The sequence below is a fragment of the Fusarium proliferatum genome (genome assembly GCF_900067095.1).
Source record: "Fusarium proliferatum ET1 genome assembly, contig: FPRO_scaffold007, whole genome shotgun sequence".
Classification (NCBI taxonomy): Eukaryota; Fungi; Ascomycota; class Sordariomycetes; order Hypocreales; family Nectriaceae; genus Fusarium; species Fusarium proliferatum.
This window is the reverse complement of record NW_022194796.1, coordinates 1,737,622-1,761,858: the sequence shown is the minus strand read 5'-3', so window position 1 is coordinate 1,761,858 and position 24,237 is coordinate 1,737,622. Positions and strand designations below refer to the sequence as shown.

The window sequence follows — 24,237 nt, the reverse complement described above, 5'->3', positions numbered from 1 at the left end:
TTACCCTGGCCCTTCAAGCATTTGACCAATCAGTCAATGACCCAGTAGCTAACACCTCAAGAGAACACCAGGCATTGGCTGTTGGTCAAGACCAAGTCATCTGTAGATGCTGACAGCCAAGCTTGTTAGTTGGTAGCTAAATCGAGGCCTCATAACATGTCAGCCCTACCAAAGTATCGGTGAACTATTTCAAACTCGACGAACAGACTTACACTCAATCACCATTTCAGTCGAGTTCCCACAAGTTTTCTATGTAATTATTTTGAGTAAAACAACACTTGGTAAGTCCTTAAACTATTAGCATGTCCTCTGTACAGCATCATATTGACCAACATCGAGACCTTGACGGCAACCGCACCCGCTTATCTCAGACAACGTACATCGCATGCTATCCAACCATATCTTGACAGATTTTCTAGACTCGTCCCAAGTGCTGGACCTAGCGCTGACAGAATTAGCGAAAATATGCTTATTCCGGTGCCAACTCCGTGGTGTGCCACTGAGCTGAGAGCGTCCGTCTTGGTATGGCCCCCAATCCTGTTCAATTCCAGGTAAAGTCAACAATGGATTCTGTTGATTGGTTTGAATCGTGATATTGGGGGAGCCAAAATGTGACTTCGTGGCGCAGAGGGTCTTGTCATGTAAGATGATGTTGCTGTAGTGTGCATTCACCGTCGGATGGATATTGTGAGAACAGGAAGTCTCCGAGTTCAGTATATTACAGCGCCGGAACCCGAGTATCTTGGTCAATATGAAGACAGATACTTGATATTTATCCTTTCGTTCCTCAACTGGGCGCAGGTCCTGAATCGGTACTTGCAATATGTACTTCACACGATCTTCTCTCATATTTCTCCCCTTAGTCCTCCAATCGTTCATTATTTCAGTAACGGCTACCTACTGGAACAACACCAAGAAGTTTGACCTTACTATAACATGGGAGAATTACGCACCAGATGGATTCTCACGAAAGATGCTGCTCGTAAATGGGCAGTCCCCTGGACCTGTGCTTGAGATCAACCAGGATGATTTGGTGGTGGTGAAAGTCCACAATCAGTCTCCAGAAGAACTCACTATTCACTACCATGGTATGTCTCTCTTGTTGAGTAAACTTGGAGGTACTAACAAGCTAGGACTGGAAATGAAAGGCACACCATGGACCGACGGTGTTCCCGGCGTCACACAACATCCCATCAAGCCAGGATGCAGCTTCACTTACAAGTTCCACGCTACACAATACGGAAGTTTCTGGTATCACTCTCATCATCGAGGCCAAATCGAAGATGGCCTCTACGGAGCTATCATTATTCATCCACGACCCCACGAACCGAACCCGTTTCACTTGATCTCCGATGATAAGGAGACATTGTATGAGATCCAAAAGGCAACGAGGCATGTTAAGCCAGTAGTTATTTCTGACTTTGTGCACCTTACTTCTACTGAGAAGTGGGATATGACTGTGGCAGCTGGGATAGAGGACTCGTGCTATGATTCGATCCTCTTTAATGGCAAGGGAAGAGTTGAATGTCTACCTAAGGATCTCGTGGCAGCCAATCTCAATGAGATTCAGAAGAGCTACCTCGAGTTGGTACCAGGCGGTGCTGAGTTCACTGATAAGTCGTGAGTCTCCAAGGCAAATTCCACTGTCAATTGCTGACACTTACAGCTGTCTTCCTGCGTCTGCTCTTAACGCCCTCGCCGGTGGTCTAGGCAACGAAGAGGCTCTCCTCCCTGGAACATTCTCCGGATGTAAAGAAACAGAGGGTCAAATCGAAGTCATCAAAGTCTCCAACAAACACCACGCTTCCTCAAAATGGGTCGCTTTCGACATTGTTGCTGCAGTCAACTTTGTCAACGGCGTCTTCTCCATAGATGGCCATGATATATGGGTTTACGCCATGGACGGCTCCTACATCCAACCTCAGAAAGTCCAAGCCATTGCCGCCACAAACGGAGACCGATATTCCGTTCTTGTCAAGGTTGAAAAGTCTGGGGACTTCAAAATGAGATTCAATTCGAACAGTGCGCCGCAGATCATCACCGGCCATGCTATTCTCTCAGTTGACGGCTTCGGTTACACACAAGAGGCTGAACCATGGATCAACCTCGTGGGCATTCCGGTGTCAAAGAACGTCGTGGTGTTTAACCAGATGGTGGCGTTTCCTTACCCCCCAGTTCCGATTTCGCCAACTGCTGATGTCACCTTTAATCTAAGCATGGAGATCAAAGGTGCTTCGTATCTCTGGGCTTTGAACAGCACAGGTCTTATGTCAAAGGATCTCGACGAGCAAAGACCTACACTCTTCAACCCCCAGCCTTACGTCCACAACAACGTTACAATCTCGACAAAACTGGGACAGTGGGTAGATCTCGTCTTTGTAGCAGCCATGTTTCCCCAACCTCCACACCCGATTCACAAGCACGGTTCAAAGATGTACATGCTAGGCACGGGAACTGGGCTTTTCAGGTGGAGTTCTGTTGAAGAAGCTGCCAAGGAAATTCCCGATCAGTTCAATTTTGTGAATCCGCCTCGAAGAGATGCGTTTCTTTCGGCGCCGGCGGATAAGGAGCCGAGTTGGGTTGTAGTTCGATATCATGCTGCCGATCCTGGACCTTGGCTTCTCCATTGCCATATCAATAATCACATGGTTGGTGGTATGATGATGGTTATTCAGGATGGTGTTGATGCGTGGCCGGAGGTTCCTGAGGAGTATGCTGAGGGTGGCGATGGAGAGTGAAGTATTGGTGAAGGCGCTTATGAAGCGAGCGATTTTTTGACTTCTCATCGAGACTAGGTCTCACCATTCAACTATTGTTTGTTAATAAATACTTTTCGAGTATAATCAATTGGAGCTTGAATCGCGATGTCCTGCTCATCCATTGATGCAGGTCTGTGAATTGCAAGATTAAAGAGGGATCAAGAAATTCGTCAAATTACAATGCATCATGGTATCCTAACAAAAATGCAAATCATATCCCGCTACATTAAAACAACCAAGTAACCACATTTTTCACCTTGGACTTCCACCCCGTCTCCTCTGTGACCTTCTCCTCAATCGTATAAACATCCGTCTCAAGGTCCATCTCGCTCAGCCCCACGAACTTTGTCTTCTTGACAAGCTTCCACACCACAAACATGAGCAGCATGACCGGTAGCTCGATGTAAAAACTGACAAAGCTGACACCGTCGAATTTGGGACTGAAACAGCTCCAGCCCTGAACGAGAACGAGGAAACTGTTGAGAATGACGCAGATCCAAGGTCCGTAGGGATACGTCCAGTTCTTGAAAGGAAGAAGGTGAGTTTTGCCTTGTAATGCGAGGGCTTGGCGGAAGCGGATTGAAGTGATGCCGATGGAGATCCAGCTGAGTTGGTTCGACACACCGACGATGCTATGAATGTTAGCTGCGCCCAAGATGTACGCACATGTCGATGCTTGACTTACTTCTGGAGCCAGTTCCACAAATCGCCCGCTCCGATGAAACTCGAGCCAAAGCAGAGACCAGCCACAAACCCTGTCACAAGGACAGCAACCCAGGGTACTCTGTTCCTGTTGAGCTTTCCAAGGACCTTGGGGGCATGACCCTCGATAGCAAGAGTGTACATCAATCTCACTCCAGCAAAGAGAGCGTGGTTTCCAGCAGACAGGACACTAGTGAGAATAACGGCGTTGATGACACTTCCAGCAGCTTTGGCGCCCGTCATTTCAAAAACGATGGTGAAAGGAGAAGTGCGGGTCTCCTTGGAGTTGAGATCGGGATAGTTGTATGGGACATTGAGGCCGATGAGAAGAATGGAAAGGAGACTGGTTCTGTTAGCGAGATGAGTAAGTGAGTGTGGGTGAATGAGACTGACTAGAAGAGGATAATTCGCCAAAAGACATTCTTGACGACTTTGGGGAGGTTTCTCGTGGGATCCTTGGTCTCACCAGCCGTGATGGCAATACTCTCAGTTCCTCCATCTACGCCAGTCAGTTTCATCTCATACCATTAGAGATTCACATCTCAACTTACAAGCAAAAGAAGCCGTGACAAAAACAGAGGCAAAGCCACCAATACCTCCAACGAAAGGTGCACCAGGGATATGCCAATTTTTTCCGCCGATGTACTCTCCCGTCTCATTTCCACCACAATTGACAACGATTCCCATGACGATGAAAACCACAATGGTGATGACTTTTAGCAGACTGAGCCAGTACTCGAGTTCGCCATATGCTTTGACGGAAATAATGTTGACGCCGATGAGAACAACCCAGAAAATGAGACTGAGGGCCCAGCCGGGGAAGTTGTCGGTCCAGTATTGAAGAACGAGCTGCAGGGCGACGAGATCTGAGGCAGTGGATACAGCATCGTTGAACCAGTAATTCCAAGTGAGAGCAAAGCCAAACGCATCATCAACAAAACGTCTACCTCGTTAGCAATGATCCCGCCTACAAGTGTCTCACTAAGACAACTCACCCTGCAAAGGTACAAAAACTTCCAGCAACGGGTATAAACGCCGCCATCTCCCCCAAAGCCAACATGGTCGTAAAGACGATAGCGCCCACGATGGCATAGGCGATCAATATCGACGCTGGCCCACCCGTGGCAAGGGACTTTCCAGTACCGAGAAACAGGCCAGTACCGATGGTGCCGCCAATAGCAATCATCTGCACCTGGCGCGCTGAGAGCGAGCGCTGCAGCAGATCCTGTTGCGTGGGTCGCGGGACGTCGCTGTGCGGTAGATTCTCGACGTCATCGTCAGGAGACTTCCGATGTTCTTTTTCCGGTGGGAAGTCCATTGTGACTGTCGTCTTGATCACAATTGCGAAAGTAAGTAAGACATGTAAGTTGGAATCTATAGAGATACAAGTTTCATCTCTTGAATAGGTAGATAGATGATATACTTGGCTTCGAGATCCGCAAAAACGAGGCACGAGGAATTGCGTGCTCAGAGGCAAATCCACTCTCCAATGTCAGGAGAGTTGCAGTTACGTACGAGCAAAGTGTATTTGGGTGGTATTTTATTACTATCCCTTCCTTGCTGAACCATGTCAATGGGATCTTCAGAGTGACAAACTTGAACCCGCTAAGGGAAGGTCGCTAAGTTTGGATCTGGCTAAGCACTAAAATTCCGTGGTAACGTCGCATGAACCCACATTGTAACTGAATTCAGCCTGTTGACGATAGGTAACAATAAGATATGATTACAGTATACTCTCGACTTGTTCTCGAACATTTCTATATAGTCTCAAGCTCATTCATATCTGAGATATCCCTGAACGGAAACGTGGACATCAAATTACAAGTAGCCCACTACAAAGTCAGTACGGCGATTTGGAGGGTCACTCTCGGCCCCATCATGCCGGCTGGCGGCTTATACACAAGTTGGGTTACGTCGCCGAGTTTTCCAGAAAATCTCTGCTTAGGTATAGTCTGAAGGATTCCAACCTCGTGGTTCGGTGGCATGTTATGTTCAAAGGCAGCCAACATCATCTTACATCTGACATCTTGTATATAAACTTCAATGTCGCAATTCTTTTCTCAATGACAACACTGCCCATGTCTACCTCGTCTCATAATTATCCAATGCTGCTAACACTCACGAGACGTTGTGTGGCTCTCATGATGTTCCGCATGGGTCAAGTATAGTCTAGTCTGGCCAAGCCGGGAATTAACATCTGAGCCAAGAAGCGCCAAGATCTCTTTTTTTCGCTTTCGCCCTCTTCTAGAAGCTTGCTTGGGTTAATAAGCAGAAAGCAGTGCAGTTCAGCTCCGAAATCATGTAATTTATTCCCGTGTGGTTGCCTCTCTTTCACTCCATGACTCTACCTATATCGCCACTTAGCGACCCTCTCACTTGTTAATGTCTTTGTTGCTGTACTCAACACTGAAAATGCCACCTCACCGTATCATAATTGGCCTCGCGGGCTTACTCACAGACTCTTTGCTCGCATAAACAACGTTTTTTACAGACTGTTCATTTGCATGGATCTCATTTCCACATAACATGATCTTGGATAGATTGAATCTATTGTGGCTTTTCTCTTATGCCCACTCTACATGACTTAGTTTGGCCAACTTATGCCAACCTAGGCTCAGACACCTCAATGTCCTAGAGGATAAGCACATGATACAAAAATAAATTTGTGTCTCGTGCGATACAAGTTAGGCTCAAACATCTTCTCGAGGGAAATGCGCCAAGAAATATTCATCATGTCCAGTCAATGCGTGTCTTTTGATGTGATGTGTTCTTACAGTCAGTTCATAGCACATATGACTCCGAGAATATGCCTAATATGACCCTAGAGCCAAACAATGGCCACATATCCGTATCTCAACGGACCTGGCTGTGACCAACAATCCGTCAAATGTGTCTACCAAACATTTGGCCTTGGCAGACTCCGTTGTCACAGGCTACAGGCTTCCAATTTACACTGGACCCAGTCTGCTGTGATCCTTCAAGGCTACCAAGTTAACCATAGCCCAACCAAGCATCACTATCACCATCACCAATCTGTCGTGATCTACTAACATCAAGGTACCGTGTATTAGCCAGTCTTCTACTTAAGTTAGTCTGCCTTAATTTATGGTGAAAGCCTAGCTGTCACTGGCGTAGGACTTGTGGTGGCTGCATTTCCCCACAGCCACTCCCTCCCATCCCAGCCTGGCTCATAGGCAGCAACACCAACAATGAAACCGCCAATATCTTGTCATAAAACTGTCCTTTTTTAGAAAGATCTACTTAATAGGCATCAGTATTTCTTTTCTCAGAGTAGAATCTATTTTGTTTCATTTCCCATCCTCTCAAGATACCCCTGTTACAGTGCTTACAAAATGTTATCCAACCTCGCCTCAAAACTAGGCCTCACCTCCAAACCCGCCTCCCAATCCTTCCTCAAGCCACGCGACCCTTCCAAGAACATGCTCACCAAAGTAGACTACACATCAAACGACATTCCCATCCCTGATACTTTCCTCTCTTCTCCGCCTGAAAACCCAATAGCGACTCATCCCATCGACTTTGCAAACTCTCCCCTTCCTCAGTACGATGGCCACACCGCTATCGTGCTAGACAACGTCCTTTCACCAGAAGAATGCAAAGAGCTTCTCTCTCTAGCGGAAGCGTCCGTTCCAAAATCTGATGAAAGTGCACCGGCCTGGAGACCTGCTTTGATAAGCGCCGGTCCGGGTTGGGAGGCCCCGGCGCCGGGGTATAGGGAGAGTGATAGGATTATCTGGAATCAGCAGACAGTTGTTGATCGCCTATGGGAGCGCTGCATGCTCTCCGAGGGTTTGCGGGAACTCTTGGCTGTGGTGCCGCCGCAACCTTATATGAAGGGTGGGAAATGGGTGTTTAGTCGCTTTAACGAGAGGATGAGGTTCTTGAAGTATTCACCAGGACAGTTCTTCAAACGTAAGCGTGACCACCTATCTCTTGTATTCACAGCTAACGTATCTCAGCCCACTGCGACGGTCCTTTCTACTATACCGAAGGCCCAGGCAAAGAGTTTGAGACTTTCTACACTGTTCACCTATACCTCAATGACTCTGTTGAGAATGATCCAGCTTCGGAACTTGAAGGTGGCGCAACGTCATTCCTTGACAGAAAAGGAGAGAAGAGGGTCGATGTAAACCCCAAAACTGGAAGTGTTCTCATCTTCCAACACAGAGGGCTTTTCCATGAAGGAGCAACGGTGCACAAGGGGATCAAATACACCATGAGGACAGACATTCTCTACGAGTGGGTGGCTGATGAGGAAACGGAAGAGGCCAACTAAGAGAGGCAAGAAGACTTAGGGCCTCGATCTTGAGGAATGGAAAAATTGAAGGGATATCTAGTGAATTTAGTACAAGTTATGGGTAACAAGACTCTAATGTTGACAGGCTATCATCAAATGCTCCCACCTTGATAATCCCAGTCCACTTCTTATGCATTTCCTTACTATAGCTCTTCTCCTTGATGCTATCTTTAGTGAGGATTTGCCTAATTATGTTTATTAGTCAGAGCAACATTCCTAAGCTTGTCATAAGGCTACTCAAAGTTATGAATGTATAATCCTAAGTTTCTCATAGCTACTCAAAGTTCTGGATGTGCAATCCTAAGCTTGTCATAACTACTTAAAGTTATGAATATACAATCCTAAGCTTATCATAGTTACTCAAAGTTATGGCCGCAATACTGCCTATTACCTAGTTATCCTAGTTATATGTCCTTTGTTTCGGCATCTTCTTGGCCACTAAGTCCTCCATATCATCCTTTTTATAAAAATGCGGTGCTAACTCCCCTAACCACTTAGGTTCGATAGGCATCACACTGCGCATATAATCCTTGGTCGTCTGCACGAGCTCAAAATAAATAACCATCTTCGGCGGGGGGTCGACGGACATCATGACACTGCTTGGGTGTATCCACATGGATGTGTTGGTCTTGACCATCCTGTAACCATCGCCGCTCTTCTGCAGCCGTGCAGCGTTGACGAAGAACCCCGATGTGATGGCTCGCTTGATGGGGGTAAGGTTGGAGGCACCACACGAAGACAACGCAACTTCGACCCTTTCGCATAGCTTTTCCAGTTGGTCACGGACGTCACGTGCCCTTGTGAGAGTCCGTTGTTGAAGGAAGTTCTCCTTCGCCCAGATGGGGGAGAAGCCGCTGTCAACCCATTGGGTCCAGATGTTGAGGAGTGTGACGTGGTCACCTCCATCCTTGATGGTGAATCGGTTTCGGGCGCTGTCTGCTTCAATCTTCTTGTCCTTGGGTCGGAAGAACAGCGTGGAAGCTTCACCAAGCATCGATACAATGGACAGAACCTCTTCGACGCAACCTTCCTTGCCGGCAGCCAACACAGCCTTGGCTAGCAAAGGGTCTGTAGGGAATTCGGCCATTTGACGGCCAACTTTGGTCAATGCCCCATGACGATTCAACGCTTGCAAAGCATATAACTGATTCAGAGCGCCAATAAGAGAGTCTTTAGACGGAGGATCCATGAAATCGAAATCAAGCAGTTCATTGATGCCCAGGGACTTCAGTTGAAGCACAACACCGTTCAGGTTTGTTCGCTGGATTTCTGGTGTAGTTGATTCGTCCATTTCGTTCATGTATGCGAATTTTGTGTATAGACGGAAACACTTTCCTGGGCCAACACGACCGGCTCGACCACTTCGCTGGTTTGCAGATGCTCTCGAGCAAGGAACAACAACCAAGTTAGACGAACGGGTGGCGGGGTTGTAAACGTTTTCCTTGACAAAACCAGGATCAATAACGTAGACAATTCCATCAATGGTTAAACTCGTTTCGGCGATGTTTGTGGCCAATACGACCTTGCGAGCTCCTTCTGGTGTTGGTTCGAAGATCTTTGCCTGTAAGTCGGACGGTAGGTTTGCGTAAATTGGGCAGATGACAAGTTCCTTAATGCGGTTGCCGAGCTTTTTTGCTGTCTGGGTAAGTTCAAGCTCAGCGGCTTCAATCTCGTCTTGTCCGGTCAAGAAAATTAGGATATCACCCTTGGGTTGTGTTGTGTGAATCTGGAATGTTGTTACGATGGCCGCGGTCAGATAATTCGCTTCGGGAGCGGGTGTATAGTAAATGTCGACTGGATATCGTCGACCAGGAATATTGAAGATGGGGGCGTCGTCGAAATACTGTGCGAACCTCTCGGCGTTCATGGTAGCTGACGAAATCAGCAGCTTCAAATCAGGTCGCGCTCTCGAGAGATCCTTGAGTAGCGCCAGGAGGATATCAGTATGTACTGTGCGTTCGTGAGCTTCGTCTATCATCAGCGCTGAATACGACGAGAGTTCTGGGTCTGTCATGATTTCTCGTAATAACATTCCATCAGTCATATACTTGAGGATGGTCTTGTCGCTGGTGCAGTCCTCGAATCGGATCGTGTATCCGACCTCTCTACCGATTTTGACGCCTACTTCATCGGCCACACGAGCTGCTACACTCATGGCGGCCACTCGCCGAGGTTGTGTACATCCCACTTTCATGCCGTTCTTGGTATAACCCGCCTCGTGGAGGTATTGAGGTAGCTGAGTCGTCTTTCCACTACCAGTCTCTCCGACAATGACAAGAATTTGGTACTTCTCCAGTGCAGCGAGAAACTCGTCTCGATATTGGTAAATGGGCAAACTCTTTCGCGTCTCCTGTATTGACAGCGCCTTCTTCTCGGCTTCGTCGATCCGCGCATTCAGGGCTTGTTGTTCTTTGGTCAATGTTCGACCATCGTCGGTTTTTCTCGCATCCGATTTCCACTGAATATACTGTGATTCGTCCATAAGAAAGTCGTAATCATCGTTCTCTCTTTCGGCGCGCTGGATTTGCGCTTTCACCTTTGTGGTTTGTTCCCGTTCCCATTCTTCATGCTCAGTAACGAATTTCTCCCGTCCGAATTGGTCTCTTTCAATGTGCTTCTTATAGAGTACCTCTTCCTTCTTCTTACGATCGAGGCGTCCCTTCTCGGTGATGTAGTCCTCAGGCATGTAGTATCCATCTCGATGGTCATCAATATTAAGTCGTTCTTCGGCCAGGCGCAGGATCTCTCTGTTCTTGGCAAATTCGGCCTTCTCCTTCTCCGAAAGTCGCACGCCGCTCCTCAACTCATCCGTCTCCTCAGCAACCTGCTTCCGCAAGAGAGCAAGTCGTTCGGCTTCTCTTTTCTTGAGGTATTCTTGTCGCGATCGCTCTCGAATATCAGGCAGCGCCGCCTTATTCCGTGAAGCCGCATCTTCGGTCTTCTTCCTTTTTTTCGAGGGCTCCTTCGATGACTCCGCCTCATCCTCCATAGGGAGGAAGGCATAGCGTTTGGCGCTCATGATATGTTTGTGTCGAGTAGGTTGAGGTGGAAATAGGTGGGTCTGGGTCTGTACTAAAGGCTGTATGTAGTGTATGTACCAAGTCACGTGACTCCCCAAAGCTTGAATCGCTGTCAAAGACAGGGCGGCAGTCTCCTTATATATGTAAAATCGCATTAAGGTTGGTTGCGTTAGGTGTCTATTGTAGTAGTCTAAAAGTCTAAGAGTTACACTTAACTTAGACTAGGGACTTGGAGCTTTAGGACATTTATCCTAAGTGATGAAAAGACTTAGGCAATTTAGCCTAAGCTTGGGGGATTCTTTACTGAGTTTATTTTGACATCCTCTACTAGAGTCTTGTGTTTTCTTGCTCCTGAGATGCTGCAGCCTAAAGGTAACCTTATTGAACAAGTTTATTTGAGACTTCAGTCTAGCCAGAGACTTTATTGTTGATACTTCTGTGGCATTGGAATACCTGAATCCCATTTATTGGTCGTTACTGGGTTAAAGCAATATAATGTTTTCTTGCTCCTCGAGGATGATTCAAGCAAAAGTTATACTCCGTTTGCCCCGGGCTGTGGCCAAAGACTGAAGCTTTCACTGGAAAACAGGCAGCGAGCCAAGTCTATAGTGCAGCATCAAAATCCAGTGTCCATATTCAAATAAGGATAGATTTACGACTACGTTCATAAGTAACGTATTCGAATTCAGGTATCGCTGCTAAACTGAGAGGTTGCAGCCAGCCAAATATTTGACCGAGTAAAGTGCTGAATAAACAGGGCAATTTTCTTAAGCTTGCAAAACCATGCTAGAAACTTTGGCATGTGAGTTATAGACCGACCACAGGAGGATGCTTCTGATATCCAGAAGTGACTGCTCTTGTGAGTTAACTGTACCGTCGAGTACAGAGCTGGGTGTGGCATTAGGTATGTCAGGCAGCGGAGAAAGCATAATCCGATAGTGAGTCAAGCCTCACAGCCAGTCACATACTCTCGATAAGAGACCACTCGACAGGGGTCTACTGATAAGCTTGCTACTGTCCCAAAAAGTGTAGCACTTGATAACACGCTGGTGTTTCGAGGTTCAGGCGACTTTCCTTTGTTCGTTCTTTATCAAGTTCAACTCACCCTCCTTAGTCCCTCGCAACATCTCGAGGTCTGTCCTTCTTTACCACTCAAGGTCGGAAGTTTGATTTTGTTTTATATAAAGTCTCTTTCAATCTTTTCTTTTTCTTTTTTATATCTGCAGGAAGAGAGACAAGATGTTATTCCATACAGCGGCCCTCGTGGTCCTTCTAGCTCTGGTCCAGCTAGCTGTATGCGCCCAGGACTATTACAAGGTACAACAATTCCCATATGCCACAAGTATGCATGTTCTGACAGTTATGCAGGTTCTCGGTGTAAGCAGGCAAGCAGGGAAGAAGGAATTAAAGCAGGCATATCGTCAATTGTCGAAGAAGTTCCATCCAGACAAGAATCCGTATGCCCCTCCATCCACCCTCTGCTTGATTTCTAATACTGACCTTTTCCAGTGGCGATGATACAGCACACGATAAGTTTGTTGAGGTTTCCGAAGCCTACGATGTTTTGAGCGATGAGGAAATGCGCAAAGTTTACGACCAATATGGCCACGAGGGTGTTCAACAGCGCCGCCAAGGAGGTGGAGGTGGTGGTGGCCATGATCCCTTCGATCTCTTCAGCCGCTTCTTCGGTGGGCATGGCCACTTCGGACGAGCATCCAGCGAGCCCCGAGGACACAATGTCGAAGTCCGTGTCGAAATCTCCCTCCGCGACTTTTATAACGGCGCCACCACCGAGTTCTCCTGGCAGAAGCAACATATCTGTGAAGCCTGCGAAGGCACTGGAAGTGCAGATGGACAAGTCGATACCTGTCATACGTGTGGAGGCCATGGTGTACGCATCGTCAAGCGCCAGCTCGCTCCTGGAATGTTTCAACAGTTTCAGCAAAGATGCGATGCTTGTGGCGGTAGGGGCAAGAACATCAAGCACAAGTGCAAGGTCTGCCAGGGCGAAAGGGTGGAGAGGAAGGCGACGACTGTTCAACTCAACGTCCAGCGTGGAGCTGCTCGCGACTCCCGCGTTGTCTACGAGAATGAAGCTGATGAGAGTCCTGATTGGGTCCCTGGCGACTTGCTGGTGACATTATCTGAGAGGGCTCCATCATATGACAACAACCCCGATAAGACCGATGGCGCATTCTTCCGTCGCAAGGGTAATGATCTGTACTGGACCGAGGTTCTCTCTCTTCGGGAAGCCTGGATGGGCGGCTGGACTCGCAACCTCACTCATCTCGATAACCACGTCGTGCAGCTAAGTCGACCCCGCGGTAAGGTCATCCAGCCCGGCCATGTCGAGACTGTGGCTGGAGAGGGTATGCCCATCTGGCACGAGGATGGCGACAGCGTATACCACAAGACCGAGTTCGGAAACCTATACGTCGAGTACGCAGTCGTGCTACCCGATCAGATGGACTCCAACATGGAAAGCGATTTCTGGAGCCTCTGGGAGAAGTGGCGACTCAAGAGCGGCGTCGATTTACATAAAGACAGCGGGCGACCAGAGCCAGCGCACACTAGAGACGAGTTATAATGAGTAAAAGGTGATCGGCGTCGAGGGTGAGGAGTTAGTTGTATGATTTATAAGAGGGGGGCTATATGATGTGTATTAGTGTCGATACGAAAGGATACCAATGGCATGTTTCAGAATATTATAGATGTTATGGAAGTGTGTTTTAAAGTATCGGTTACAAGATGCTTAAGTGTCTGTTGGTGTGAGATTCAGGAACCGGAACAAAACCTCCAGTTACTGACAATGGTAAAGATGTGCCCCACAGAATGTAACGTCGACTTACAAGGAACCACCGAGAACAATCCAACGCTCTCACAGTAGTCACAACCTCATATCATTCAATCACATACCTAAAGGGACCAATCCTCCAACCGACTAGATCTCGAAGCTTAAGCGAAACTTCTACGACATCCTTGTCCTAACTAATGTGGCTTAGACCTCTCCATAAATGAAGCCATCACAGCCTAACAGCAGCGCCCATCAGATAGCTATATAAATCTCAATGCAATCAATCACATCTCGGCTTTTTCTTCTTTTTCGTCTCTTTCCCTTTCCCTTTTTCTTCTTCTTCACTCCTTAACAATCATGACAGTGAACACTCCTTAGAACATGTCAAGTTCAGACTCAACCACCACAAACACTCCTGGTGACAGCACCCCCATCACGTCGACTCCAGACGTGATAGAAGTTCCCCGTTCAGACCTTGTCACAGTAAAAGACACGGACTATCACACGGACAAGTATGTTATCCTCTGCGGGAAATGTGGCGGCGTCTTGAACGTCGCTAAATACAGCTGCATGTGCGAGCATGGTTCTGATGCTGCTCGCGCTGCTTGATTGGTTTATACTACCCCAATGTCTGCCAAAGACGTACGTTACTGGTACGACTGAGGGGGACGATTCTGGCGAAACAAGCGAGATGCATACACATACGTTACTTTCAAAACGAGACGCCTGTCTCATCTACCATTCGTCACAGTTCGAGCGAGGTAATACAAAGGATCGAGCTTCAGCTCTCCTACAAACTCCACTCTAAATAACTCATCAAAAACTCACACTTCAGTCACAAGCAATACTCAATCAACATTGCTATACAGCTGCAGTGCGGCTCCATCATCATGTCTTCTTATAAAGCATCACCTTTCGCAGGGCATATAGAGGGTTACAATTTAGAAAGGTTAGAGACAAACACACATAAACGGAATGGGGACATCATATCAAAGGACATCAAACCGTGTTTCTCTATATTGGCCGTAATGTATAATAGTCATAACATCATATCATAAAGCTCGACTGGAAAAGCAGACCATTAATCATATCCTTCCAAAGAAATCGTTCCCACAATCACAGTCGTCAAGTCGTTAGTCTCTGTGTCTCTTTCTGCGTCTTCTTCTTTCGTGACCTCCATCTTCAATAGCATCCCGCTGTTCCGGTTCTTGAAGTCCTCCAAGAATATTCCCAATTAGACCGAGCCATCCGCTTTTGCCTTCAAGTGCTCCAGTGACACCACGAACGAGCTGATCCACAGCTTGACTATCCGTCCCAGCTACCTGCCAAGCTCCTTTGATGTCCCAATCATCCCGATGTCTGGGTTTATACTGAAAATCACCTTGTCTGCGTGTCCAACCACGACTCCTACTCGATCTTCCATCTAGGGGCCTACCATGTCCGTCAAATCGGTCAGGTAGTTCTTCGATAGATTCATCCGAGCTGGAGTCATCATCTCGATGACGGCGTCTCCTTCCAAAGTAGTCATCCATTTCCGTAGCAGGAGGAGTAGACTTCGAACGTGGCCTAGCATGTACAAGGCCCTGAAGTATGTCATGAGCCTCCTGCTCCTGTCTCTCCTTTTCTTCTTTGGCTGCTGTCTCCTCACGGTGCCGCCTCATGGTCATAGAGCTCTTCGGTGACAAAGGGCCAAACACTACCGACTTGGCCGGTTGGCCCTCATCAGACGAGTCTAGACTATCTGTTGTAGAGTCAGCTTCCATTTCTTCTCCTGTGCCAACAACCCTCCCATTACGGTCGAACGCACCCTCATCAAGGCCTCTTGAGCCAAGGTTGTGGACAGGATTACTCACATTGTCAGGCGCTCTTGGACCGCCAGCCGGTGGAGGTCCCGGAGGTCCTGGGGGGGGCGGTGGTGGCCCAGGAGGTCCTGGCGGTGGATAGTTGGCGGGCCCTGTGGAAAGTCCTCGAGGGGGTCCAGGAGGCGGCGGGGGATAGCCCGTATAGTCTTGAGGAACGTACGGCTGGAAGTCAGCAGAACGGTCCGGAATATTGGTGTAAGGATTTCCAGGTGGAGGAGTAGGGTCCATAGGATAAGGTGGGAAGCCAGCGCCACCAGAAGCCATGGGTGGTGAGCGTGAGCGAGGGCGACGATCATCATAGTCGTCGAATCCTATTTCATAGTGGTCAGTCAACACAGTCACGGTCACTCAAGGACTGCTCACGTTTCCTGGAACGACTTCGAGATCGGGTTCGCGAAGGAGATCTGGTAGCTCGACCACGACGGTCTCGCTCATCTTCCCGCTCGCGTTCTCGTTCAAGTTCGAGTCGTCGTTCCCTAGAGCGCTGCTCTCTCTTCTCCCTGTCCTTCTTGTCCTTGTATTCCTTGATGCCAAGGGCTGCAGCTCCTGCGGCTGCGGCGGCCCCGAGTCTGCTTCTGCTGCGTTTACGGTTATTGTCAGATCCCGCAGACGACGCGGATCGACTACGGTCGCGTCGTCTACGGCGTCGACGTCTTGCCTCCGCTTCGGATTCGTAGCCTCGCGACGTTGAGGCTGGCGGTTGCGTCGCGAGGGGATCGGTGCCGTATTCAACTACGGGGCCTAGCTCAGGATCAGTCCCGCGCTCTGAACGAATGGATCTGGCCTTGGACCTGCTCCTGCTCCGGCTTCTCGAGGGGCCTCGGCGGTAGTACTCATCATCGCTGCTACTGTCACTGCCATCCTTCTTTTCCTTGCGCTTCTTCCAAACGTGGTGCGCAGCCTTGGCTGCTACAGCGGCACCAGCGATCTCGGCACCGCGGCGAAGTCTAGACTTGCTGCGGCTCCTTGATCGGCTGCGGCTGCGCGAGCTGCTCGACCTACTGCTGCTGCGGCCGCGCGATGACTTGGACCTATTGCGAATGTGCTTGGCAATACCTGCAGCAGCAACAGTTCCCAGAGCTGCCTTGGCTGCCGTCGACAAACTACGACGACGGCTACCGCGGCTAGTGCTCTTTGTCGTCGTGGTTTTTCGAATGATGGACCGCGAACGAGAGCGCGAGTAGTCATCAGAGTAATAACCACGACGGCGGCTTCTACCTCGAATCGCCTCCTCCTTTTCAATCTTATTGGACTGGTAGTATTTGGCGGCACCAGCAGCAGCTAGAGCAACAGCAGCGATTCCGAGACCCTGCTTAAGTCGAGAGGAGCGGTCGGGAGAATCATCGTCGCCATGCCAGCGATCGCCATAAGCACTACGAGCTCGGCGCAAGGCCTCGGTACCAAGAGCGCCAAGAGCAGCTCCAGCAATGACCTTGCGGCCACGGTTTTCAGGCAGTTCACCGTAGCTGTCGCGGCGACTGTTGAGAAGAGCTGTGACACCCGCACCAGCAAGAGCGCCTTCAGCCAAGTGTCGCTTGTGGTGGGGACTTTCGCTACCTTCGCGGCGACGAATAACCTTGCGTCGGACGTAATAATCATCGTCATCACTGTGGTAGCCGTGATCACGACGTCTGCGGTCATATCGCTCAATGGCGTAGTCACGGTCTCCACGGGAGTCGCGGTGCTCGTGGCGATAGTAGTACTCCTCCTCCGAAGGGCGATGTCGGTGCTCGTGTCGATGCTCTCGATGCTCCCTTCTAACTACAACCTGTTGTCTTTCAGGCTCTCTCTCACGAATGACAACTACACCAGGCTGCTGTTGCTGGCGAGGGGAAACGATGACTGGAGCCGGAGGAGGAGCTTCTTGAACAATGATCTTCTGTGGTTCAGGCGCGCGCTGTCGAATGATGACGGGAGCTGGAGGAGGCGGTGGGTCGTAAGGGGTGTAGTATTCCGTCTCCTTGCGGTATCGCTCAACGTCGCATCCATGGGTGTCGTCGATGTGTTCCTCAACACGCTTCTCAACGCGGTATTCGCCGTTATCTCGGCGTTCAGTCCTGACCATTTGGTTCTCAACCTTGACATCCTCGTCGAACAAAGCGTCAAAGCGAGATCGTCGGTCCCAATCACGCTCAACTTCCTTCGTCTCTACGAAAGCTGGCGCACGAGATCGATCTCCGACCTGAGAAGGCGCTTGCATTGGCATAGGCGGGGGCGGCGGAGGATAAGTCTCTCGTTCAGTTTCCTTTTCGTAAACGTAAGATCGAGGAGCCGTGTCTCGCCCACGATCCTCATGAAAACTAGCATGGGAGGGAGCTCCTTCAAAGGCAGAGCGAGGACGATCCGGGACGAAAGAGCGTCGGTCGTGCTCAGCTAAGTCGCCAGAAGAGCGACCATAGCGGGAGAAATGGGAACGTCCATCATCAAATTCGGAACCCCGTTCGAAGCGATCAGACCTGCTTGGTGCGACCTTGTATCGTCTGATTGTGGTTTTGCGATAGCGCTCGTCGTCTGAAGAGCCATCTTCTCGCTCCCAGTCCCTCTCGCGATAGACTCGAGACTCTCTGTAGACGTCACCCATCGCGGGGTGTGACAAGTGGGGTATAAGGCTGTGCGATAGAGTTATGAGGATCCAAAAGAGGGAATTTCATCAAAAATGGAAGTAAATCCAAATGCTTAGTATAGAAAACGCCTAAAGAGAAATCAACAGCGAAATCTATGTTTGTTTGCTTGTATGTTTGTATGAGAAAGAAGGGGACGGGAGACAAGTGGTTTGGTGGAGGGGGAAAAAGCTGGGAAGGAACCAAGATGAGCTATGACGGAACCTGCTGAGAGAGAGAAGAAAGGAACTGGGCATCCCGGAATGAATGAATGGCTGGGCTTTGATTCTGATTCATCCAGGCGCAGTTAGCGTGGGCATGGGCATGGGCATGGACATCAGTGCCCGGCTCCAGCGCGTGAGTGTGCGTGGAGCCCTTAAACTTCAGTGGACGGCTTTTTCTGACAGGGATTGGGAGTGAAAGCCTGCCTGCTGTGGCTATGATGGAAGATGATGCTGCTTGTGCAGTAGAGCATGGCACGGGATTGGGCGAGATATCGTGATGGGTGGCAGAAGGTCTCTTGTTCTGCCCGGCTGATGCTGGGCGTTCTGAGACCGAAGCCAATCAGGTCTTTAGTAGAGTCAACTTCAATGCAACCTCAGGTAGAATCTGTAGTCTTGGGGAGAGGAGAATGGTCATTTTCTGGGTTATCTCGGGCAGTTTCTTGATCATTTGTTAGGGTTCGTGTATGCCCGAAATATGATTCCAAGATCCACAGATGATACCAAGAATATCGAGTCCAAACAGTCGAGTTGGGCACAGAGCCTCACCAAATGCATTGACTTAAACTGCAAACAAGCATCCAATATCTATCGTAGTACCCAATTGTCGAATTCACTCTTTGTCCCGTCTCTTTCAACCCTTGTTACACGAAACGGTCCATGTAAACGCCCGTCTCGAGTTGAACAGATCCAGGCCTATCCCGCCCTGTCTCTTGTCTCAATTAAATAAACCCAACAAACTTGAAAAGTCAAAAGACAAAGAAAGACCAAACTCGCACGGGGTCACCCTCCATCCCGGTCGGGATCTAAAGAGCCCACCTCAATCAAGCCAAGGCCCAGTTCTTCATCGACAGGGACATTTCCTAGAGCTCGAGGAATGAAAGGAATGAGGCGATGAAGCTTTCCATTCGCCTACCACCTTAGTAGAGACTGGACGTGCCGAACCGTGAACCTTGGTCGATCTCATGCGAATCAATAAGCTCGAGCATGAGCATGCATCATCGTGAGCAAGCTACATACGAGTCCAGTCCAAGTCTGTCTCCACTCGAACTGGGCTGTCGCTGGTGTCGTCATAGGCTTCTAATGGAAGAACCCCACCTCTTTAAACCCTTGACCCATCAACGATCAACATCTTGGTTCTTATCCTTATTTACCAGCGGAGACACCTCACCTCAGCCCAGGTCCATCACATTATTAACAGTAATAAAAAAAGAAAGTAATAAAAGAACAAATCGTCAGGAGAGACATTTCCAGAGTCATCAGGCTCCGCTTCCAAGGTCAATTGATTACGCGGTCTCTTGAGGTTTGAGTCACCAGACTCTCCTTGTTGAGACCACATGCACAATCAGATGCTGACAGCCTTATTCCACGCACTACCATCGTCGAGAAAGGTCTCCGTCTGATGGCCTTTTCCGTAGTTCCGTGGTGTTCTCATGACTGGAATGTTCCATGCTTCTGCCTTTTCCCATATCAGCATGGCGGCGTTTTCAATACGGCCATCATAAGAAATCGGGCAAAGCACTTTAACTCCAGGGGTGGGCAAGAAAAGGATTGGTTCTTTGTTGTAGAGAAGGAGGCGTTTGGCTTTGCGCTCTCCAAGCCACATTCAAGAATGCATCCTTGCTACGAGCAGACGAATTATCGCCGAGTGCTTTACAGGGTAGTCGACCAGAACATCTTGGCAAATTCACAAATATTGGCTGCTGCTTTATGCAAATCTGTTGTCAATTCTTATGCTAAAATCGAATACCCATGTTTTAACCTAAACTCCATAAATCAGTTGTATATAACCCCAAGCCATAACTGCTTCTGCTTGGCTCTCCAGCAGCGCTGTATGCTACATGCTTGTATTCTTCATCAATCCACCTACTCATCAAAGCCCTCCTTGGTTCCCAACACACCAACACCACCGTTGCTGCGTCGTCGCCGACCGATCACCTCGTGAATCCAATCACTGATTGTGAACCCCCAGTGTCCAGCAACGAGGACACCGCTCATGATGTTGATGATCTTGACCAACAGGCTGATGATACCGTCGCGGCTCTCGTGAACGGTCAACAGGATTGGCTCGATATCGTACTTGAAGAAAATACCAGGGATATATCGCTCGTCGACTGCCTTGCTCTGCTCGGTGACGGCATATTGGTTGGTAAGGATGGACTTTGAGTTGACGCTGTACACGGTAGGCACGACAGAGAGGTAGTATTGGAACTTGTGGAAGTTGCCGGGAGCTGTGTTGACGGTGCCGTCGAGAGGGTTGACCAGCGACGGGTAGAATGGGCCGTATGAAAGCTCCGAAATGATGTGCGAGAAGTTGAACTCTGGGACCTGGTTAGCACATGATGTGAACTACAAGTCGTCCGACTTACTGCTGTGGTCGAGATGCTCGCCATTACCCCTATAACCATGGCCTCGCGCAGTAATATGGAAATCACCCTGAACCTTGTTCAAATCCAAACTTCCATAGATACGACAGCTGTCGGCATTGCCCCTGAACTTGGGTGTCTTTGCCCACTTGGCCCTCTTCTTGCCAAGCGCAACAATATCGTGAACATGCTCCTCGCCGAAACCCTCATCCTCGTATCCCAACTCATTGTATCCAGACCCAGTGTTGACGCGGCCTTGGCTATCCCGCCCGAGCTTGTGCATGCCCTTGTTGTCGACCCATTGGCTCCAGAGTGTCCTGTCGGCTTTGAGACGCTTAGCAGCTAGGATATGATCGCCAGACGCATCCTGGACATTGACATGGATATCGTCGCAGTTCATCTTCACCACGATGTCCATGTTGATCTGAAGCTCTCGCGAAACACCAGCCTCGACCTCGAAGTTGTGAGACTCTGCGCCGCGCCACCAGCGACCGAGTTCGCCCCAGATGAGGACAATTGAGATGATGGACACGGCGACTGTCCATTTTCCACCTCCCGATGTTCGTTGGATGTATTGCGGCTTCGATTTGGCTGTCGAAAGTTAGCGCACGTAATCTCAGCAGCAACGAAAGACATACGGAATGCATCGAAAGCGCTGACCAAACTTCCCTCCTTAGGACCAAACCTATCCTCGTCATAATCCGACTTTTCCATTCCGTTCATCATCTTTGCAAAAGTCTTCTAGTCCCGCTAGGTCGAATATATACAATGAAAGCTGTTTCGATGTTGCGACGTCGCGAAATCGGTCCTGTCGCAAATTATGGTCGAGAGCCGCTTGATCGACAGCAAAGGCGCAAAGGTGTTTGAGCCTATTGCCGCATGCCTTGGTGAAATAACGGTCGAAGGACTGGAAACCAATTGGAACCGGTTTCAGTGGTCTTGGGAGGTTTGTTCGAAAGTCGACCGAGAATTTGTTGGTGAACGAAATTGGGAGTTCTCGATGTCGTCGCTTCGTTGCGCTGACAGCCGCAATCAGAAAGGACAGCTATCTGTAACTAAACTCATCCCCCTGAAGCAGCGTCGTCAGGGTCCAGTCGCTGATTGGTGGACAAAGCCAAGATGGGATAAAGTGTCGCCGAACCGAGCTTGTTCCTGAATCGAGGTCGGCTTTAAAGCGGATTTACTCCAGTAGCGGTTCCACTACAAGCACAAATGGCGACATCACTGCGTCTTCGAAGCCTCCTAGCTTAACATCGTCAGTTCTCATGATAACATATGGTACTAGTGATCACCCATCATGAGGCTGGTAGAGGGTAGCTTTGAGGCACCAGCTAGGATAACGGCTGCATCGAGCATCATCACAGACCGCACCGAGATTTCGATTTCAAGTATGAAATTTCAAATGAATAAAAGAAGATATACGCCCGGGACTCATACTTGAGTATGGATATTGTCACCGAAGTTGCCACAAGAATGTGTCTAAACTGCTTTGGATTAGGGGCATGATGAGTGTTAGAGTTGAACAGACATTTCCCTTGTCGATGCTTATTTCTCATTGCTGCGGCCGGAACGGAGACCATTCCTTGAACTTGGCAGAATTGACTTTATAAAATATTCGCCTTTATTTCATTCAAGACGATTCAAGTGCAGATATCGGGCCACGTGTGGAGGTGTCTATCGAAGGTACGTTTTCGGGTGACGGGCTCTGATATGTCTATTGGAGGAAGTGTAAGCCACCAAATTGGGCTTGGAATTAATAGAGCCAGCTTTCATGGCAAATCAATGTTTGGGTATTTCATAGAACCTATTGTGAGATTTCGGGCCGCTCAATTGTGATGCGTTTCAGACCATAAAGATTCAATAGACAAATACTCGACAGTGTTACAAGAGCTGAAGCAAAGATCATCTTTCTCAGTCATTTGTAGAACGAAAAGTCATGCTTGAAATCGTAGGAAGATACCATTTTAACACGAGAAATCCAGTATCCCGGAATCAAACTCATATCTATGCTGTACTTCGTAAGAAATTGCTCAACGATAGGGGCTGCGCCGTCTTGACTATTCTGAGTCTTTGGGATTGTTTAGACACCGATACACGAATATCCAAATAGTTATCTATGATAATGATACTGCCTGAGAAATATTGGTCACTTAGGTCCCATTTACTCATCAAGTGCAGGAGTATGGTTTAACGGAGATTTTGGGAGCCAAAATACCATAATGTTTCGTCACGATCGCCATGTTTACCAACTGAAAAAAGGCAAAAGATTACAGGAAACACCACTAATAGGAGCCTGCTCGGTCCGACTGTATCTCGACAAAGTCGATCATCTCAGCACTGTTGAATGAATACTGGGTCCGTCATCCATTTTCTGGGGGGTTTTCAAGGGCAGAGTTGGTTCGGACCAGTTCCCCACCATCTCGATCCTCCAAGATAAAGTAAATGGAGAATATGGAGAAGTAGATGGGTCGAGCGTTGGTGTGCATGGATGTAGATTGCTTAAATCAAGCTCACATGTTTAGATATGTACGGTTTCAACTGTAATTGAAGCCTGTTAAACCCGATCAACGGGAATACGAATCACGTGCTCCCCTACCTGAAGGCAATCATCTCGGCGCCGAGACGGGAGACCACGCGAACGACAACGGGACAAGGTAAACTTGGCATCTGGGCATCTTGGCATACCAGACCCTGGGTCGCGAATCGGAAAAGTGTGCCGATAAGCGCCTTGGCATTGAACAAAGATATCGACGACATGTTTTGTTTTTGAAGCATTAACGACACCAAAAGCGCGCTCAAGGAAGAGGAAAATAGCATGGAGATGAGCATTTAGCAGAGGCAAATAACAGTGTCAATTAGGTTTTCGGCAAAAGCGAAAGAAATGGGTGAATCGGGGCGGAATAAGCTTGCAGGGCGGGCTCCTCCATTCAGGCAAGGCACGGCAAGTCTGGATTCCAGGGCTGGCGTCGTACGTTGGTTGTAATGGAGACCATTCTTTGCAACGGCGTAAACCTTCCAGAACACAACGGTCGGTCATCTCTGTTGACTGCTGGATGGAATAACTGAGGACATATAGTATTCGTGTTACAGAGTAAAGGGAGCGTATACGGTTGAGCAACTGCGCTGGAGCTGCAGCGCAAGATCAAAATAAGAACGAACCATCCATCAGCTCAAACCATTCCCCAACCCCTGATTACTTCGTATCAATGCGTAATCATGCTGCCCGCCCACCCATCGCAGCAAAAATAGGTACCTGACGCCGCTAATGTGACGGTTTTCCGGGTCTCGCTCACTCCGTTTGAGCCACTCAACAGCTCGTGTCACCCTCCTTCTTCGCGATCCACCGTCAATCTCATTGGTTCGAGCCTCTTGTTTCTCCCTCCCTCCTCACTCCCTTTTAATTGCATTGCATGTACCTTACCTTGCGGCAAGTACCTATTCCTACTAACGCACGCATTAACCCCCGTCACCCGTTTCCATTTCTTTTCCTTGGCACTTTGACTTCTTCAACAACATCGATTCATCGCAGACTTTACGTCGACCGTTTGTCCTTTTAATCCGTCAGATCGACTCACACTCTTTGACTGCTCGGTCT

The 24,237-nt window shown here is 48.8% G+C and overlaps 9 protein-coding genes across 9 annotated transcripts; 4 read left to right on the top strand and 5 right to left on the bottom strand.

Annotated features, from left to right (window-relative positions):
* Nucleotides 1-823: 823 nt before the first annotated feature.
* FPRO_07604 (uncharacterized protein) lies at nt 824-2,738 on the top strand (the record flags this gene model as incomplete). Its single annotated transcript, XM_031234321.1, has 3 exons — nt 824-1,088; nt 1,134-1,620; nt 1,667-2,738. 3 exons carry the CDS (start codon nt 824-826, stop codon nt 2,736-2,738), a joined length of 1,824 nt encoding a protein of 607 aa, XP_031084070.1.
* Nucleotides 2,739-2,985: 247 nt separating this feature from the next.
* FPRO_07605 (uncharacterized protein) lies at nt 2,986-4,779 on the bottom strand (the record flags this gene model as incomplete). The annotated part of the gene is made up of 5 exons (XM_031234320.1): nt 2,986-3,391; nt 3,445-3,804; nt 3,855-3,960; nt 4,013-4,404; nt 4,457-4,779. The coding sequence occupies 5 exons, from the start codon at nt 4,777-4,779 to the stop codon at nt 2,986-2,988; spliced, it is 1,587 nt and encodes a 528-aa protein (XP_031084069.1).
* Nucleotides 4,780-6,814: 2,035 nt separating this feature from the next.
* On the top strand, nt 6,815-7,758 carry FPRO_07606 (uncharacterized protein; the record flags this gene model as incomplete). The annotated part of the gene is made up of 2 exons (XM_031234319.1): nt 6,815-7,394; nt 7,442-7,758. 2 exons carry the CDS (start codon nt 6,815-6,817, stop codon nt 7,756-7,758), a joined length of 897 nt encoding a protein of 298 aa, XP_031084068.1.
* Nucleotides 7,759-8,179: 421 nt separating this feature from the next.
* FPRO_07607 (putative pre-mRNA splicing protein PRP2) lies at nt 8,180-10,798 on the bottom strand (the record flags this gene model as incomplete). Its single annotated transcript, XM_031234318.1, has 1 exon — nt 8,180-10,798. One exon carries the CDS (start codon nt 10,796-10,798, stop codon nt 8,180-8,182), a length of 2,619 nt encoding a protein of 872 aa, XP_031084067.1.
* A 1,240-nt stretch (nt 10,799-12,038) lies between these two features.
* On the top strand, nt 12,039-13,386 carry FPRO_07608 (uncharacterized protein; the record flags this gene model as incomplete). The annotated part of the gene is made up of 3 exons (XM_031234317.1): nt 12,039-12,116; nt 12,168-12,256; nt 12,309-13,386. The coding sequence occupies 3 exons, from the start codon at nt 12,039-12,041 to the stop codon at nt 13,384-13,386; spliced, it is 1,245 nt and encodes a 414-aa protein (XP_031084066.1).
* Nucleotides 13,387-13,974: 588 nt separating this feature from the next.
* Nucleotides 13,975-14,202, top strand: FPRO_07609 (uncharacterized protein; the record flags this gene model as incomplete). The annotated part of the gene is made up of 1 exon (XM_031234315.1): nt 13,975-14,202. The coding sequence occupies one exon, from the start codon at nt 13,975-13,977 to the stop codon at nt 14,200-14,202; it is 228 nt and encodes a 75-aa protein (XP_031084065.1).
* A 1,123-nt stretch (nt 14,203-15,325) lies between these two features.
* FPRO_07610 (uncharacterized protein) lies at nt 15,326-18,036 on the bottom strand (the record flags this gene model as incomplete). The annotated part of the gene is made up of 3 exons (XM_031234314.1): nt 15,326-15,334; nt 15,447-15,766; nt 15,819-18,036. 3 exons carry the CDS (start codon nt 18,034-18,036, stop codon nt 15,326-15,328), a joined length of 2,547 nt encoding a protein of 848 aa, XP_031084064.1.
* A 2,106-nt stretch (nt 18,037-20,142) lies between these two features.
* Nucleotides 20,143-21,368, bottom strand: FPRO_07611 (uncharacterized protein; the record flags this gene model as incomplete). Its single annotated transcript, XM_031234313.1, has 3 exons — nt 20,143-20,597; nt 20,646-21,233; nt 21,281-21,368. The coding sequence occupies 3 exons, from the start codon at nt 21,366-21,368 to the stop codon at nt 20,143-20,145; spliced, it is 1,131 nt and encodes a 376-aa protein (XP_031084063.1).
* A 1,556-nt stretch (nt 21,369-22,924) lies between these two features.
* Nucleotides 22,925-23,399, bottom strand: FPRO_07612 (uncharacterized protein; the record flags this gene model as incomplete). Its single annotated transcript, XM_031234312.1, has 2 exons — nt 22,925-22,979; nt 23,239-23,399. 2 exons carry the CDS (start codon nt 23,397-23,399, stop codon nt 22,925-22,927), a joined length of 216 nt encoding a protein of 71 aa, XP_031084062.1.
* Nucleotides 23,400-24,237: the final 838 nt, after the last annotated feature.